A 16,785-nucleotide genomic window follows, 5' to 3' on the forward strand; every position below is an offset into this window, starting at 1 on the left:
GTTAAGCAATAAAAAAGGTGTAAAAGCCTGTCTAATTTTTTAAGTCCTGCTAGTTCATATTTTTAGTAAAGATTTAAGGTATTGGGAGAAACTTGACAGCAGCTGTGCCATGTAAAGAACTATGTCACTCTACCCTCAGTCATGTCTGTTTCCTCCTCACTTTAACCTCCATGTGCCATCTTTCCTCCAGTCTATCAGAATTCTGTTTCGTAAAACATGCATTAGAGACCACCAGTTCCACTGGATGCATCACCTACTCTCCTCTCCTTTGACTGACAATCAGCCAACCAAGAAAGAAGCATGTAACCTAAAAATAACATCCCTCTGACAAAAAAGATCATGCAAAAAAGATTATGCAAAAAAGTGCCCATTTAGCTGAGGGATTCACATGCGCTTCCAAGTGACAAATAGAAGCAGGAGCCATTGCTTGAGAGAGTTGGAGGTGTCAATCTCCTGCAAAGAGGTTTGTAGTCATCATCAAAGAAGGCAGAAAGGGCGACACTATCACCTGTCTACCAAACCCATCCTGCTCTTTGACCTCCTCTTTCCCATCTACCAGGCAGAGAAGGCTGGAAGCAACAACTTTGAAGCAAATAATGTAGAGAGTAGATAGATCAGAGGTACTTCTCTCTTTTACCCAGTTCTGGAAGGTAGTTTGGGAAGATAATGCACAATGTGGCATATTGAAAAAGAAAAAAGAAATTGGGAAACCCCACTTCATCACCACCACATAGATCAATGAATGACGCAGTATATAAAGTAGACCTAGTTACTGAAACAATAGCATGAAATTCTCTGTATTTTAATCATACTGCACATCCTCACAACTTGCATATCTATTTTGTTTATTTTTCTTTTTCTTAGACATCTTGGATTTGGTAGACTGGCTGTGCAGAAATCAGGGCAGCACCTAAGTGTGTGTGTGTATGTCAATTACAGCACCTTTGTAAAAATAACAACGAATTATAATGTATACTTGTTTCAGCTACCAGCAGGTGGATGCTGCCACCACAAATTACCTCAAACTGCCTAGATTTATCTTTCGTTACTGATAGCATTACAAACGGTGATACTTTTTATAATGTCACATCAGAAAACGCAATAACTTCAAATGTCCGTAAATCAACATGGAAAATAATACACAGAATAGAGTGAGTGAATCAGAAGATATGCAGTATACAATTCACTTACTGAGCATTGGAATATAAGTCAACAGTCAGAATGATTCAGGACATCTGGGTATCCTCTGGTTAAAACCAGCTACACTGTCAAAACTCAAAACCTATGGTGATCTGAGGAAACACCTATCATACTGCTACCAGCACACAATGAAGCAAAATATGAATCTATGCTTGCATATCACTGATATACATCTGTTATGTTGCTTCAATGGACTATTTTTTAGGACTTTTCTCCTACATTTTTTAAGATAAACAGGATTCAGTTATCTCTGTCTAAAGGTAACAGAACAGCACATCTCAGAGTCCACCTGCACAGGAACCACTAAAGCCACACACATAAAAGGCATTTCTTGGTCTTTGTCCTCGCCTTTCTTTTAACCACTCAGGTAGGGACTGTAATCCCACAGTGCACTTTTCATTCTCCCCACAGCCCTCTGCACAGGGAAAGCACATGCACAGTCAGGGATGCTCCTGCCAGCCATGGTGCTAACTGTGTGTGTGTGTGTGTGTGTGTGTGTGTGTGTGTGTGTGTGTGTGTGCAGGGGCTTGCCCTGACCCCTCTCAGTGCCCAGACAGGGAGGGAGCACCTCCTGCTGCAAAATGCCAAGGAGCAGTTGGTGCAACATATTTTAGCACACTTTAAAACAAACAATCTCAAAAAGGGTCAATCTTTCTCTAGTGTTCTTTGAAACTGTGAGCTGCAACATTTATGTTAAAAAAACCAAACATTATAGTAGTACTGGTGCAGGGATTTTGAAAATGTTAATATAGATTGTTAATTTGTGGTGCTTAGCATCCTATATATTAGCCCAAACCTCAATGTTCAGTTGCAATAGCACTTGTATCTGACAGATGTTATATAGTGTGACTTTCAAAAGATCAAAAAGATCATTTCAAGTTGCATCATGTAGCCATGTTAAATTATTTTTTAAAAAAAGCAAACTTTTTTCTCTTTTTCAATTTACTGCAAATATTTTGGATAGATCTTTTCTTCATATCTTTTAGCACAAACTTGTTTTTCAATGTGTTTTATTATAACATTCTGCAATGTCACTGAAATTTCTAAGTCAAATAACTACATTTAAAATCCTTATTCATTGCAATTATTCCCACTGGTATCAAAGAGTTTAGGAATAGTCACAATAATCAAATGACTTACTGTGATGACATGCTGTTCTGGTTGTTCCCACTGTGAAGAATCACACCCATCATCACACTTTATGGCTACTGTTTACCTTTCTAAAAAATCCTAAATGTTCCTTCTGGATCATTGATAAAAGTTTGATTCAAAAAATAAGATTTTCTCTACTAAAGCCTAATAACTACAGCAATATTCATCATATATCTCTCTGGAGATACAGAGAGGTAACTGAAAATTGTGAGAACAAGAAAACATTATCAGTAAAATTGGAGGGCTTTTTTTCTGTCAATAAAAGAGCAAACCCTTTCTTACTGACTGCATGATATAGACCAACCACCTTGAAGTCTGTCCTAGGACATTCAGAGTTGGAATATTTCTTTTTATGCTGTCACCGCTTAGCAACTTTGTGGCATATGGGTATAATGCACTGTGTAGTGCTAAGCATTTAACTGTGCTTGGGGATTATGCATTATCTGGTGAAAAATACCTGGTAGACAAACAAAGATATTATCTCCTACAATAAAATCCAAACATTGAAATGCATCATTTTTCTGAATAGGGAAAGCATCTATATTTTAGAATTTTCTATTATCATGTCTTCCACCTGTAGTTCATTTCTCCAGTGGACACAAAAGAATCTGTGACTTTCACACCATTGTTTGTGTTACTGCAATATAAATTATAAATATAAAAGAGAGGATCACAACTATAAAGTGTACCTCTAAAGAAATTTGTTTTATAGGTGAAAAAGAATGTAAAAGAGAAACACTATGTTTATTTTCAGATCACTGACAGAGAGCTCCTTTTAATACCATATTAAGTCTCTGCTGGGCTGCCAGAAATAAAACACAGTATGAGCTCAGATATACAGCTTTTATTCTGTGTTTGGGTTTATTCTTAGAGGCGAATGGATTCAATGTATTTTCAACCCAACCACATATTTTAAACTGCTGCCAGTTTATTGCTATCTACAGATCTCCCAAATTCATAGAAGTAAATCTAGATCCCAACCTCCTCTGCTGCTGCATGCATGAAGGTGATAACAGAAACAGTCTCTCCTGTAGTGTGTGAGAATGGAAAATGATAAGAAAAAAAAAAAAATCAAACCATGATCTGTATGATCCTAAGACTCCTGTAACACAATTATGAACTAATAATTAAGAACATCACAGAATAGCTGGATTTCATGCTTTCCATAGTTCTGTAGGCTTCAAAACATATACAGTCCATACACTTTCACTTCTCTTCCTCTTTCTACCTAGTGTACTCAGTAGGAAATCCAGGTCAAACACTACTTAGCCATCAAAGCAATGGAAAGCAAAGCCCTTGCCAGAGATACCAGGATTCTGAAAGGACATCTACAATCAAAAAAACAAATGCTTATGTTAAACTGTTGTCCATTTACTTTTGATGCAACTACACATTACAGTTCAGGCCAAACATTATGGAGACAAACCATCCCATTAAACACCTCCACCTGCACTGCCACACTGTGCTCCAAATAATGAAGGTTCTATGTCCCAGAATAGGCCCAAGCCTATTAATTGAGGTGTGTGCTGATAAAGAAGGGAGCCCTACTTGGTTCAGACTGTGTCGACTACAACTACTGAAGTGTGGATTTGGGTCCTTGACTTCCAAGACCACAACTGTTTGCCAATGTTTTCTCTCTCCTCTCAAACAGAGCAATGGCCTCTGCTCATAGGAGACAATAAATGGCGAGCATTTGTTTGGCAAGGAAGAGTTCAAATACAGTCTATTTTAGTACCTGAAAGAAAGAGAGGACAAGCAGAATTGGAGAGGGGCATGGGGAAATGATAGTAGGACAGCCTGGCAGGAATACATATATCTATGAAATAGTGAAGCAATCAGGCGTTGTATTTTTAGATACTTTCTTTTTCAAGTGCCAAAGATTCCGAATAAATCACAATGGCAAACTGAGAGGCCGAGATGGGATAGATTACAGCTGAATGCTGCACAGATCAAATATTCAGCTCCAACCCAAAGCAGAAGTCCTAAGTGCTTATCTGATACACTGTAAAAGCTCTCCATGACACACACCAGCTACTTCTTTGATGGCTACACTTACTGCTAGGCACCATATCTGCCTTTCTACATTTCAAAACATCTAAAAACACCTGGAAAGCATAAGTTCTCTAAGCCAAGTATACCTGAAGCTTGTCCAGATGTTCAGTTATTTATATATCAACTCTCCGAGCATAGATAGTAATCCTGACAGACAGAATAATTAAGAAGAAAGCTGTAGTTGGTAAAAATTGTTTTTACATGATGGAAAATTTATATCGATGGAAAGCCTGTATTTTCAGCATTCATGTCAAATGTGACTCTCTGTAACAGAATTTTGCATAAAATTACTTCTTTACACTCATTGAACAGAGGAACTGAAGGCAGAACTCAAATTTTATACAGAGGCTTATGCCACAGTCAGTTCTCTCAAGTGTCAATTGTTTCCTCCATCCTGCAGGAGTAGAACGTATATTTTACACAGAAAATATTTGCATCCCCTTGCAAATATCCATCACACATATATATCTTTTATTAGTTCATGAGTCCATTTAATTTATTCCTTGCCTTGTGCATTTGCAAATTTCACAGAAAAAGCATTGCATTTGGAAGCAGCACTTCTAGCACAGTCTAGACAAGATGGTCCAGCACCCTGTCTATCTGAATCTTAAAAGTGTCCAATGATGAAGAGTGTCTGGAGACAACAGATCATTAGTAAAAATAGTGATGCTCACTCTTGACTGACAGCACGTTCTTTGCATGGAGCTCCCAGACAAACCAAAGCTTTCATGCTGATATGATTGTTGGTGCAAATCACTTGGAAAGTCTCTGCCTGCTTTTCATTGTGTCAGATGAATTCCAACTGAGATATAAAGAAATTGGTCCAATACATACCACTAACACATAATAGGTTTTGTATCTCAACGTGTGAGATACAAAATCTGTTTCCTCTTTTCTCTCTTCCCACCTCTTCTTTTTTTCTTGCAATTATTTCCCAGTATATTTTTAATCACTTTCTTACTTTTTCTTAGCATCCATTCTCCTAAATTCCTATTTTCAGCTTATTCAATATGTCATTTTTTGTCCTTTTAGCACTATTTCCTTTGTCTTTTAAGAATGCCCCAAGCAACAAGAGCAAGTCATTCATTAAAAGTAAAAGTGAGCACTAGTGTAAAAGGATCTCTCAGAGGTATGGCAGAGAATATTTAACTCTAAGTAAACTTAAAGTTGGATAAGCACTGCTTAATAATACTATTTGATCCATTGTGGTACTTCTGCCCATAATTTAGAAATTACAGTCTTTTTTTTTTAACAGTAATAATTTGCAACCGCCTTGTCTAATAACTGAAACTCTTCAAAACTTGTCATAAATGACACCATAGCTTTCATAAATATTTATGTTTTTTGAATAAGCATGGTCATATTGGTCAGCACAATGCCCATTCTGAATTCATCACACCCGAAAGCAAAGCAACCAGTTGCTGTGATAATGTCTTATTCATATTAGTATTCCCAACAGCTTAAGTTTGTCCTAGACATTGAACCCACAGGACATTTTGTGATTAAACTTGTTTTTACCCATACTAACTTTTACTGATAATCTCCCTCTGCTCTTCTCATTTTGCTAAGACACTGCATGCCTTTACCCATCAGTGGATGAGTTTTGGCTATCACTAGCACAAACGCAGCCTTCTGATAGATAAAACATTGATAAAGACAATTTAATGAGGCAGAGGGATGAAACAATTCATCCTTACAATGGCTCAGTATTCCACAGAGGAAACAGTCTCATACTTCAACAACTCTCAGTGGTGCTTCAATTGACATTAATTTGAATGCCCTTGAATCAGAAGATGCCCTGCAAGGTGCAAGATTAAATGTAAGGAGAAGATCAGCTTAAAGCAGTCACTACCTGTTAAAAGGCACAAAATGTTGCCTTTTTCATTAATAATTCTCATTATTCAAGCTGCCTGTGTATTATTTGGGCTTTATTTCACTTGGAAAAACAAAATTGAGGAACAGTCGCACTTTTGTTGGTTTCATTTCCTGAACTCTCGTGCACGAGCATCAAATCCCGGTAACAACTCTACCTCAGGCATTACCATTTAAAAATTACTAACATTTGAAGCTATGATTCTATTTGAAGAGAATTAATGAGAAAAAAAATCCACCTTCCTTGTTAAAAATGCAACAGACAGGTACATTCAGAAATGCTGATGGCACTGAAAATGAGTTGAACGTTTAAGAGCCTGGAGGGAGACAGCTAGAGAAAAGTGTAAAGGAAAGTTTAGACGAAAAAGGGCCAAAACTGTGGGAAGATGAAAATAAATGGGCTGTCTCACATAAGAAGAAAGCCTAGAGGAGTGAAGCTAGACACTTGTTAGCTTCACATCACATCACACTGGTGATGAGATATCTGTTGAGTAATGTGTGTCATTCTCCAAAAGAAAGGAGGTATTTCCTTTTTGCTCTGTCATTTTTATCTTTCTGTATTCTTTTTCTGGCATAAAACCTTATTTTTGAGAAATGTTTTTTCCACAGTAAGTCATATTTCAGTCATGTTTTGCTTGCTCTAAAAGAGTGCAAAAGTGTAACTTACTTCTTTACACCATTGCAAGCTTGAAGTGAATTAAAGCTGTCATTAATTTTTAAATTACTACTACATATGCATATCAGGCAAAATAAAACAGAAAACACATCTAATATATGGCACAACTGAAGGCAATTTCCATAAAAATATCACCTGGGTATTCCCTATTAGTTGCCCGACACAGATTCGGATATTTCCCCAATTTTTGTATAGACACTTTCCTGCTACCGCAAACTATATCTGTAAGAAAAGCTATTAAGCTTTAAACTCTGTTTATGCTTCAATACCTACATTAATGATCCATAAACCAAATAATTCCTCAATAGCAGCTGTACAAATCCACTGTGCCTAAATCATGACTTCAGTTTTGTTTAGCCTGAACAGTCCTGCATGGCGGTTGCACAGGTAGCCAAGAGCCAGCTCGGCATTTGTCTCTGATGATGTATGTGTTACAGAAAAACAGTTTGACTTTTTACCTCTAACTGACTAGAGCTGGAAGGCTGGAGTGGTACATGGAGGGAAAAGCCTAAATTATAATTTGGGGGGGGTTGGATCTGAAAAGTAGCAAGAAGTATCACAACACCACTTTAGTGCCCATGTCCCTTGTTGGATAATTATAATGACTACATATTTTTTCCCAAAACTCTAGTGAAATGCAAAGATGGATTTACAATTGAGCTGAGAGCATCATCAAATACAAAAGTTCCCTATCCCAGTGCAAATGATCTGGTATCCTACATGAAAGGCTACACATTCTAAAACATTAAAAAAGCTGGGACATTAAGAAAATAGAAAAACCAGGTACAATCCTGCAGGGAACACATGGCTGTGAACCTCTCTGAGCAAGCAGAAGATGCATTCTGAAGCATTAGAAATCAAGCCAATGGTGGGATTGCATTCTGTCTTTCAAACAAATTGTTGATAAGGCTACTATCCTACACTGCAATCACAGTTTATGAGAAATCTAGCTGCACAGCAAGAAACATCTTCTCTAAGAAAAGAAGTTTGCCCTGGTTTTGACTGCCTGTTTTGCAAAGTTTGTCATTAACTGCCCAACTATCCTCTGTTTATCCAGCTGGCTTGAGCTGAACACCTTTCTCGGCAACATCCTCTTACACACATTGCACCCAAGAAGCTTAATTTTTAAATAACTGAGAAAAAACTCTTTTGTGAGTTTTGGGAGTCACAATCCCTGTGGAGGATGGCAAGGCATGGCTTTTTCCTCCTTAAAATCCAAGCTTTCCTGTAGCCCTTCTCAGGTGAATGTATAATTGCAATTTGAAATACAGAGAAAGAAAGGCACCAAAGAAGGCTTACCAGAAGAAGCTGGTCTCCATCCAATAGTTGCCACTTAGGCATCAGAGAGGTACAATGGAGACCAAAGCAGGGAGGTGTAAGAGGGCCTGACCAAAATTACCTCCTGGGAGTTGGTAACTAGACAGGTTGTGCCCTGGATGTTCATTCCCAGCCCCAAGTCGTTTCAGCAAAGGCAAAAGTACCAGTCAGGTCAGAGCAGGCATCTTAGGGCGGGATTCGCGAAGCCCCTAAACGCTTCTTAGCCCGAGATCCCAGGCATTAAGCGTCTGCTTACTGTCCCCATAGACACACACACATTCGCCCACGGGTGCGTTCGCGCCTCGCAAGCGGGCAGGCAGCTCGCCCCTCCCCGCCCCACGCCAAGTTGCCAGACTTGCTGCCCAAAGGAGAGGGGACGAGACCCCAGATTAACTCAGAGAAGCAGCCTCGCGTCCCCGCGCTGCCCGCGTCCTACCGCCTGTAGAGCTGGCCTCCTCCAGCTGCGCCGAGATGCTCTCCACTCTCCTCACGTCCATGCCGGGGGGCGGGAGGCGCCCGGAGCCGCGGAGGGAACGCGCGGCAGCACCGCCGCGCCGGGGCCGCGGGAGCCGCAGCGGGGCCGCGGCGGAGCGGGGCGGGAGCGGGGCTGGGCGCGGCGAGCAGAGCGGGATGGGAGCGGGAGCGGGGCTGGGAGCGGCGGAGCGGAGAGGGAGCGGGAACGGGAGCGCGGCCCCGCCTCGGCGGCGGCGCCTCCCCCGCCACCCGCGCGGCGCGGGGCGGGCTCGGTGCGGGGCTCCGGCGCGCCCGCCCGCGGGGCCGCGGCTGCGACCCCTTCCCTGCCGGGACAGGGAGGGCTTGGGCTCGCTTGCCTCCCCCCCGCAGCTCCCCCGGGGCCGCTGCCGCCGCGGGGCTGAGCCGGCACCTGCGCCCCGGAGCGGCTCGGAGCGGCTCGGAGCGGGGCGGCCGTGCGGACTGCCCCGAGCCGGAGTCCGGCAGGGCCGGGCCGCCCGCCCCGCTGCGCTCTGCGGCCGCACACAGGTGCTGCCCGCATCACCTGTTAGCCGCAGGCTGCCCGGGACACGGACCGGCGCTGAGCGCAGGGGAGCTCCCATCGCAGCTGCGCCCCTCGCACACCTCTGTCAGGCTAGCACAGGCTGGGAGCACTCCCTAAGCCCCAGTGTATATTTTAGAAGGGATTGGAAAACGCATTTTAAGACACCTTCTTAACACCTCTAATTTATCAAAGCCTACTATGACACATGACACACCATTAGAAAATGCTTCAATAATGATAGTTCTCCCAGTTCAATTTTACACAGTTAATTTTTCAGTCTTTACAATTTCATCTATCCCTGCGTGAATAATTATGAGTTTCAGAAATCCCAGTTCTTCTCATGGTGTTCAGCCCCAAAAAATTAAAGTAATTTTTTTTCAAGGCACATAAGGGTTATAGGCTTAGCTACCTAATACCTTATCTTTGACATCTTATTTCATATTATTCCTTGAACCTTGTATTATTAAGATTCTTATGAGATGAAAGATAAAGGAGTCATTCCTAGGCTGCATGGCCAACCAATGCTTTAGGAAAGAACTTATATCTCTTTTTATTTAATGGGACAAACTTATGTCTGATTCAACCCAAAAATGATGGAATGATTGAAGTCTTGAATGGACAGAGAAACCACAGTGTAGTGTAACGCTTGCCAAGAACAACACAATGTCGAGTAGCTTTTGCCAAGTGTTATTTTTTGACAAAAATACATTCACTGATGGAAGATGAGGTAAGACTGTGGACTGTGGAGAGACAGGATTCAGAGTACTGTATTTGTCAAATACTCTCAAAATATTTCCCTTCTATAAGGTGAATCCTCAAGTAGCTCTTCTTATCAAAGAAATTCAATGTAGTAAGAGCAGAGATCAGGATTTTATCTCAATATCATGATCTGAGCTTACTTTTAAGCTAACCTTACAGAAAACTCTAATTTATCACAATTCAGAGCAAGCCTTTGCCACTACATTTATACAGTTTTCAGAGTGAAGCAATTCAGATTTGCAATTGTCGCTTCCCTTTGCTCTACACCAACATTGTATCAGAACTCTGTGAGTTACAAAGAAACTCTAAATATATGGGAGCAGCTGGTCATAACAGATTGAACTAAGGCAGGAATGGTAGTAATGCTTCAAGAATACCTATACATTCATCTTGTGTCTTAGAATGAATTACAGGTATACAGCACAACATGAAACACAAGTGCCAGAAGTGCCTACCAGGTTTTTACAGATAAGGTGGTGTGTGTCAATTCAAAGAAGAATTGTGTCTGAGGCAAAGGAAAAAGAAAGTGACCCAAACAAACTGAACTGTCTCCATAAATCTGCATGTTCCTTTCAATTTCATCTGCTTTATTTTTATGCTTGCTCTCCTTGTTTCATCCACTTGCTCTTTGTCTCCTGTTCTTCTTGATGGGCCTGGCTCCAAGTAATTTCCTCTGCATACTCTTTCCTTTTTGTTCTCTTGAATTTTAAATATTTCTCTCATAAAAAGTTGAGTCATTTTGATATTCTATATAAAACAAAATGTGTGTGTCAGAATGTGGCATTTTCCCAAATTTGCTTTAAAGGGCAAATTCTTTATTGTTTACCAAAGCTGATTAGGTTTCCTCCAATTAGCATGTCAAACCCATGTATCTGCTCTATATAACATCCCGTAAAAATTGACATCAGCTGTGATTTCATCTCTTCTATATAATTACATTTCAACATATAATTGTATTTCTACAAATATAGAGTTTCATTCTAGTTTCTACTTTTCAAAATATATAACGACTTCCTTTCTTCCTCATTTATTTCAAATATTACTTTTGGAGCTAAATACTAATAATACCTTGAGCATGTATTTAGTGCTACATGTATAGCTGAAGATTTTTTCCAGTGCCTTGTGATAAAATTTAAATTTCTTCCTGAAGTAATTGATGTAGTTTCCATCTAATTTTTAAATTAGAATCTGGATCAGCATATTCCTGTTTGCCTGACTTAGCATAATTGTGATTTAGTGTGTCCAAATTAAGTTCAGATTTCCATATCTGTTTAAAAGACGTAATATGTGAAATTAAGTGTTAAATCATGATGCTAAAATAATGATCAAGGAGGCATTTTCTTCCAAAAGAGAAAATCATTGGTGAGTAAAAAATAACCAGCAGGATTTCTAGTGGTAGCATGTTCCTAACAGGGAGGACTTGAGTTTTTTTCTACCTCTTGGTGTGGACGAGAAAAGGCTCAGACCCAGAAAATGTACAGTACTACCCAAATATTCGGTCCTTTTAGTCTGTTTTACTCCCCCACTGGTCTTGGGCCATCTGCAAAGGTTAATACAGTAGTTCAGCTACTCAAATTGCATCAGCACTAAGAAACTGAATAGTATACAATTAAAAATTTGAATAGAACAAATATAAGTCACAAAATATCCAACCCGTCTATGTTACTTTCTAGGCCTCCAGAGAAACCATTTATTTTGCGATTCTCTCTGCTAGAGATTGGCTCTCCAGGTGGCAGCTTTCCCGATGCCCAGAAGAATTCATCATTAGGTTATACTTTGTGTCTGCATGTCACTCACAATGTTTTTCACAAGGAAAAAAAGAAACCCAACAGCTAAATCAGTCTGTCACTTACTTCTAGGAAAAATATTCTTCCTTCTCCAAAAAGTAATAAAAGTTCATTTAGCTACTTTTTATTCAGAAATGAGAAAGAAACTGTTCTTCACTCTATTATACATTTTGAGAGCATTTTTGTTCTCAGAAGTGTATTTTATTTAGTTTTGAGTCTTTCAGTGTAATAACATATCCTTTAAAAATTTTGTGTGTATTCTGTATCAGAAAAAAAATGAACAGTAATTTGGCTGTACTCAAATATTTTGTGTCTGTGATAAAGTACTTGAGAAAAATGAGAAGTGTCTGACAGCTCTGGGAGTGCTCTATCCCCCTGCTGTGGGGTTTGCATTGGGTGTCAGAGCCAAGCTGCTCTGGCGGGGTTGCAGGCTGGCCTCTGTGGCTGGGGTTGCCCTGTGCCAGGCAGCTGGCTCCAGGCAATGGCACAGCTGAGCCCATCAGCCAACTCAATGGCACCTCAAGGGAAATATATTTAAGGAAAGGCACAAAATGCTGAGGAAGGGGGAATGAGAGAGGCAGTGACAAGGTCAGAGGAAATGGGAGGTTCTCCATGGTGGAGCCCTCCAAAAGGAACTGAGGCCCATGGAGGAGCCATGCTGGAGGACACACACCATGATACACCATCTTGCTGCCCGTGGATAAACCCAGGCCAGAACAGAGGAAACAAGAATGAAGGAGCAGCTCATGAAAGGAGAGTGTTCACTACCTGCAGTATGAACAAAGAAGGGAAAAAAGTGACAGGAGTAAACTGGAGCCTGGAAAGAGGGAGAAAGTGCTTTCCTTATTAGATGTTTTTCTTCTTTACTTCGCAATGCCCAAGTCAGTAATTAAAGTTGTCAACAAATTAAGCTAAACTCTCCAAGTCTGTTTTGGCCAAGATAGTAACTGCTGAATGATTTTTCTCTATTTCTTTTGACCTGCAAGTTCTTGTGATTTTCTCCCCTGTCCCACTAGGTGTGGGGGTAAGCAAGCAGGTCTGCAGATACTTGGCTCCAGCAGGTATTGACCCAGCACCCAGCACCCAGGGTATATATGGGAGAATTCAAAATATACAATGAAATTGTAGGTGTAGGAAAGGTGGCACAGAGTACTAACGAACTATGCTTACCTAAAACAGTGGAGCTTGGATAGTCAAGATCTCCTACTAGCACAGTCTAGTTTTAGAGAGTATTGGTACTTTCAGAAAAAGTAATCTTGAATATTCTGAGTTTTCTGCCTATTAAACCTTAACAAGGACAATTCTTCAAAGGAACATTGTACACCATGTAGCCTTATCCTTATAAAGAAAATATCAAACAACAATGAAGGACAGCCCTTGAGCTTGTCAAAAATTGGCTTTTAGTATTGCTAGAACTTGTTACTAAATAGGTAAGAAGAAAAGATGAGAGCCTCCTTTCCTTGAAACTCAATTTGGGGTTTTTTTATAACAATTTGTAGTAAGTTCTGCGAGGATTAGAAGCAATTTGATTTACTGTAAATGAGTAACACATCAGAATCCATATGTGGCAGCAAAAAAAAGAAGATAACATTATTTAGCAACATTATAAAAGAAGATAAAACCATTATTCATTCAAATTTTAATATCTCCATATGTCAAACAGTCAAGATATCGATTGATTTCTTTGTTGGGGCATTTAAAAAATCCTCAGGGAAGTAGGGGCTCAGCCTTCACTCAGTGTCAGTGGGAAATAAGTACCTTTCTGTTCTTTCAGAACGAAGATCCTCCTTTTTTTTTTGCCCTCTTTCTACTGTTGCATCTTTCTTTGCTGGCTTCACTTCAGTGTGATGCAGGTGATGGGAGTGGTTTCATTGCTAAATGCCAGTATTTAGACATTTGAGATTTGATTTGTGAGACTGTTGTGGTTTTATATCTCATTTCAACTGTGATTCATGGTTTATAATAGCCACACTGCAAATATTTTAGAAGAAAGTCATTACAAACTAGGGCAAGGTTATATTTAAAAAAAAACACATGTAATATTCAACACAATTTTGATGTGCTGCTTGAAGACTTCCTAGATATAATCCATATCATTTAATCTAAAGTGTTGTCTAATTGTTTGTTGTCATTATTAGACTGTCACTAAAGTTATCTCTGTAGTAAACCTGAGTCAATATAAGGTTTTATATTTCCATCAACTTTACATTAAAAATAACTTTGTAGTTTTTAAGAATAGAAGAGTATTGGGAGCAAATTCATCTGCTGCTGAAATATAGCCAACTTCAGAAGACACAGCTGAAAAACAATGCATTAGACAAGTGTAAGTTGAAGAAAAATATTAGGTAATTACATTGCATCTAATCTATGTTTTTTGTGGGGGAAATCTATAGTGTTTTATATAATATAGATCATAAGCTTTACAATCTAATGTGAAATATGTGCTTAGTGATCTGTCCTAGGCTCCAAAGACACAGGAAAAAGAAAAAGCTAAACAAAAAATAGCAATAAACCCCCCTGAGCTGACCCTGGTGTATGTAGGAGACTGCCCAGACAAACAGTTTATGGTAGAATGATTTCTCAACACTTTTTCTGGCAGTTTTACATTCAGCTGTATGTTGGCTTCCTACGGCTTTTTGTCCTCCATTCTCATCAGGTAATTCTGCACTCTGCTCCAGTAAATCCTTATCTCCCTCCACTTCTCTGTCTCCTCTCCATTTCCTTTTCCCTTTCCTATTTACCTCACAAATCGTTTCTCATGAAAAACTGAGTAACAGCAGAAAGGATAATGGCTTTTATGTTCAGCTTGTGAGATCACAGAGCAGTAGTGCTCTGTACAGCCAACGACAGGATCTAACTGAATACAGTTTTTCATGGTTTCCATTTTTAAATCCACATCCACCAAGTTTCCAGATGACAGGGCTTTAAGAACAAAAGTGCAGGGAATCTTAGCTAACTCAAAAGCCAGTCCAGAGACTATCAAACAATAATTACTAATGCAAAATTTAAAAATTTCAGAATGTTTTAAAGCATTTTGTTCCTATGATATTTCCTATAGATTTATGGCACTAATGATTCATTGATGGATATATGGAAATACAGTAATCTCATCTATTGTTAGTGCATCTAAACACAGAGATCAAGGTCAAATTCTCTCTATAATGGCAACGATATTCTTTTTTGAAAGAGCCCAATCTATATGGAGCCCAATCTATATGGGGAGACCAAAAGAGATCATTCATCCTCATATAAAAAGGTCCAAGAGGGATATGGTTGCTATATAAATACATCAGACAGGTTAAAAAAAAGTGAAATAATAAAAAGGCTCTTTCAGCTAAATGTCAATGTGGGAGGCAGAGGAAATTGTATAATCTATAAATTTAGGTTGTATATTTAACAAAAGTTGCTAAGCATTAAAGAATTTAAGTACTGGGATGCCCTTCCAAAATGAATGGGAGGAGAGGCAAAATAAATGTTTTGAGGCAAAGCTTGATAACTCTGATGGGATGCCTATGATAACAGAGCTCTATGAATATAAATCGTATATATATGATTTCCTTTTATTAACAAGTAAAGCTCTCGAATAGAAGACCAAATTCATAATACAGCATGAGTCACAGGAAAAGAGTTACAATGCTTATGCAGAGATTACATAACACAATATATATAATAATAAGAGCCTCTACAGTCTACATTTGTCCCTGTATATAATATTATGAAAACTTGCAGGACATGATAGAAGTCTTTCACATTTAAATGGTTGCTCCAAGGAAGACAGTGATCAATTGCTCTCCAAGGCTAATGGCAGTGCTGCAGAAGAAAGACACTTAGGTAGGAGCCAAGAAGTAGTCAAAATGTAGGGGAAATTTTCTGACCTCTAAGCTAGGCAAATAGAACAGTTTCATGAATCGGTCAGTGGAATATTCATCATTAAAGTGTTTGTTTTAACTGCTTTATAGATAACTGCTGAAGACAGTCTAAAGCTTTTGATCCTGTCTCAGCACAACATTATTATAAATCTTGAGGTATATTATCTCCATATATATCCTTATGGCTGTATGATTAAAAGAATAGTATTGACTTAATTGAGAGGGGAAATTGGCCAGAAACGGCCCTGCTTTCTCAGCTCTCTATCCCCATTTCTCCTACGGAACTAGTGCTTCTCAATTGTGCAGGTTTTGTTATATGAAACAGAGATGTATTTCCTGATTATTTTCTAAGATGCTTTGTTTCTTAATTTGCATACCTGAGTATTCTGTTGTCATGGAAATCTCTTCTCTGAAGCCCTTGAAGACCAGCTCTCTTGCTTCAATTCTGTTTCAAATTTTCTGCATCAACTAATTTTAATTCTTACTCCAAGTTTTCCACATATTGTCGTCACATCTGAATGACACAGTACTACAGTTCCTTGGCTCAAAACCTTATCGATAAGAATGCAAGGTTAATTTCAAACAAGTGTACTAGGACTAGTACAAAGGCATTTTTTGACTTAATTTATTTGTTGGCTTTAATTCTTTCACTGAAGGACCATCCATATTAATAGATGCTTATCAGCTCAAAAAACAAGAAAGAAATTATTAAAAAAAGATATAGCTGTAATGAAATTCAAATAGAATTGTTTGAATTGTCACAATATAAATTTTTGTCTACACCTGTCTTCTTACATTGCTGGAGGGAGTCTTACAATCTGTCCTGAAAGCTGAAATACTTCATTGGTGACAAAGATTAATCACATCAGTTTTCCTTCCAAGTAAAAACTGGCCTACCAGTCTCTTATTTTCCATCAGCCAAAATATATCAAATGCCTTCACTGATCACAGATAAAAATATTGAAGAGATTCATGAAGGTCAGGCTAGGACATTCATGGTTAATGATGACTTCATTCCACTGAATATTTCTGAAAACTTGAGAATTGTGTCCTTCAGAAAAAAAAGCTTTATATGCCTATAGGAAA

The 16,785-nt window shown here is 39.1% G+C and overlaps 1 protein-coding gene across 2 annotated transcripts in view; it reads right to left on the reverse strand.

The window, feature by feature from the left end:
• Nucleotides 1-8,856, reverse strand: part of KCNIP4 (potassium voltage-gated channel interacting protein 4) — a 397,111-nt gene extending 388,255 nt beyond the window's left edge. Inside the window, exon 1 of one of the 2 annotated variants that reach the window (XM_068188786.1) lies at nucleotides 8,706-8,856. In XM_068188786.1, coding sequence (XP_068044887.1) covers nucleotides 8,706-8,766 — 61 coding nt within the window. In that variant the 5' untranslated portion in view covers nucleotides 8,767-8,856. The remainder of the gene's footprint in view (nucleotides 1-8,705) is intronic. The other variant, XM_068188780.1, reaches the window with a different exon arrangement.
• Between the last annotated feature and the right edge of the window lie 7,929 nt (nucleotides 8,857-16,785).

Source organism: Anomalospiza imberbis, chromosome 4, assembly GCF_031753505.1.
Source record: "Anomalospiza imberbis isolate Cuckoo-Finch-1a 21T00152 chromosome 4, ASM3175350v1, whole genome shotgun sequence".
NCBI lineage: Eukaryota > Metazoa > Chordata > Aves > Passeriformes > Viduidae > Anomalospiza > Anomalospiza imberbis.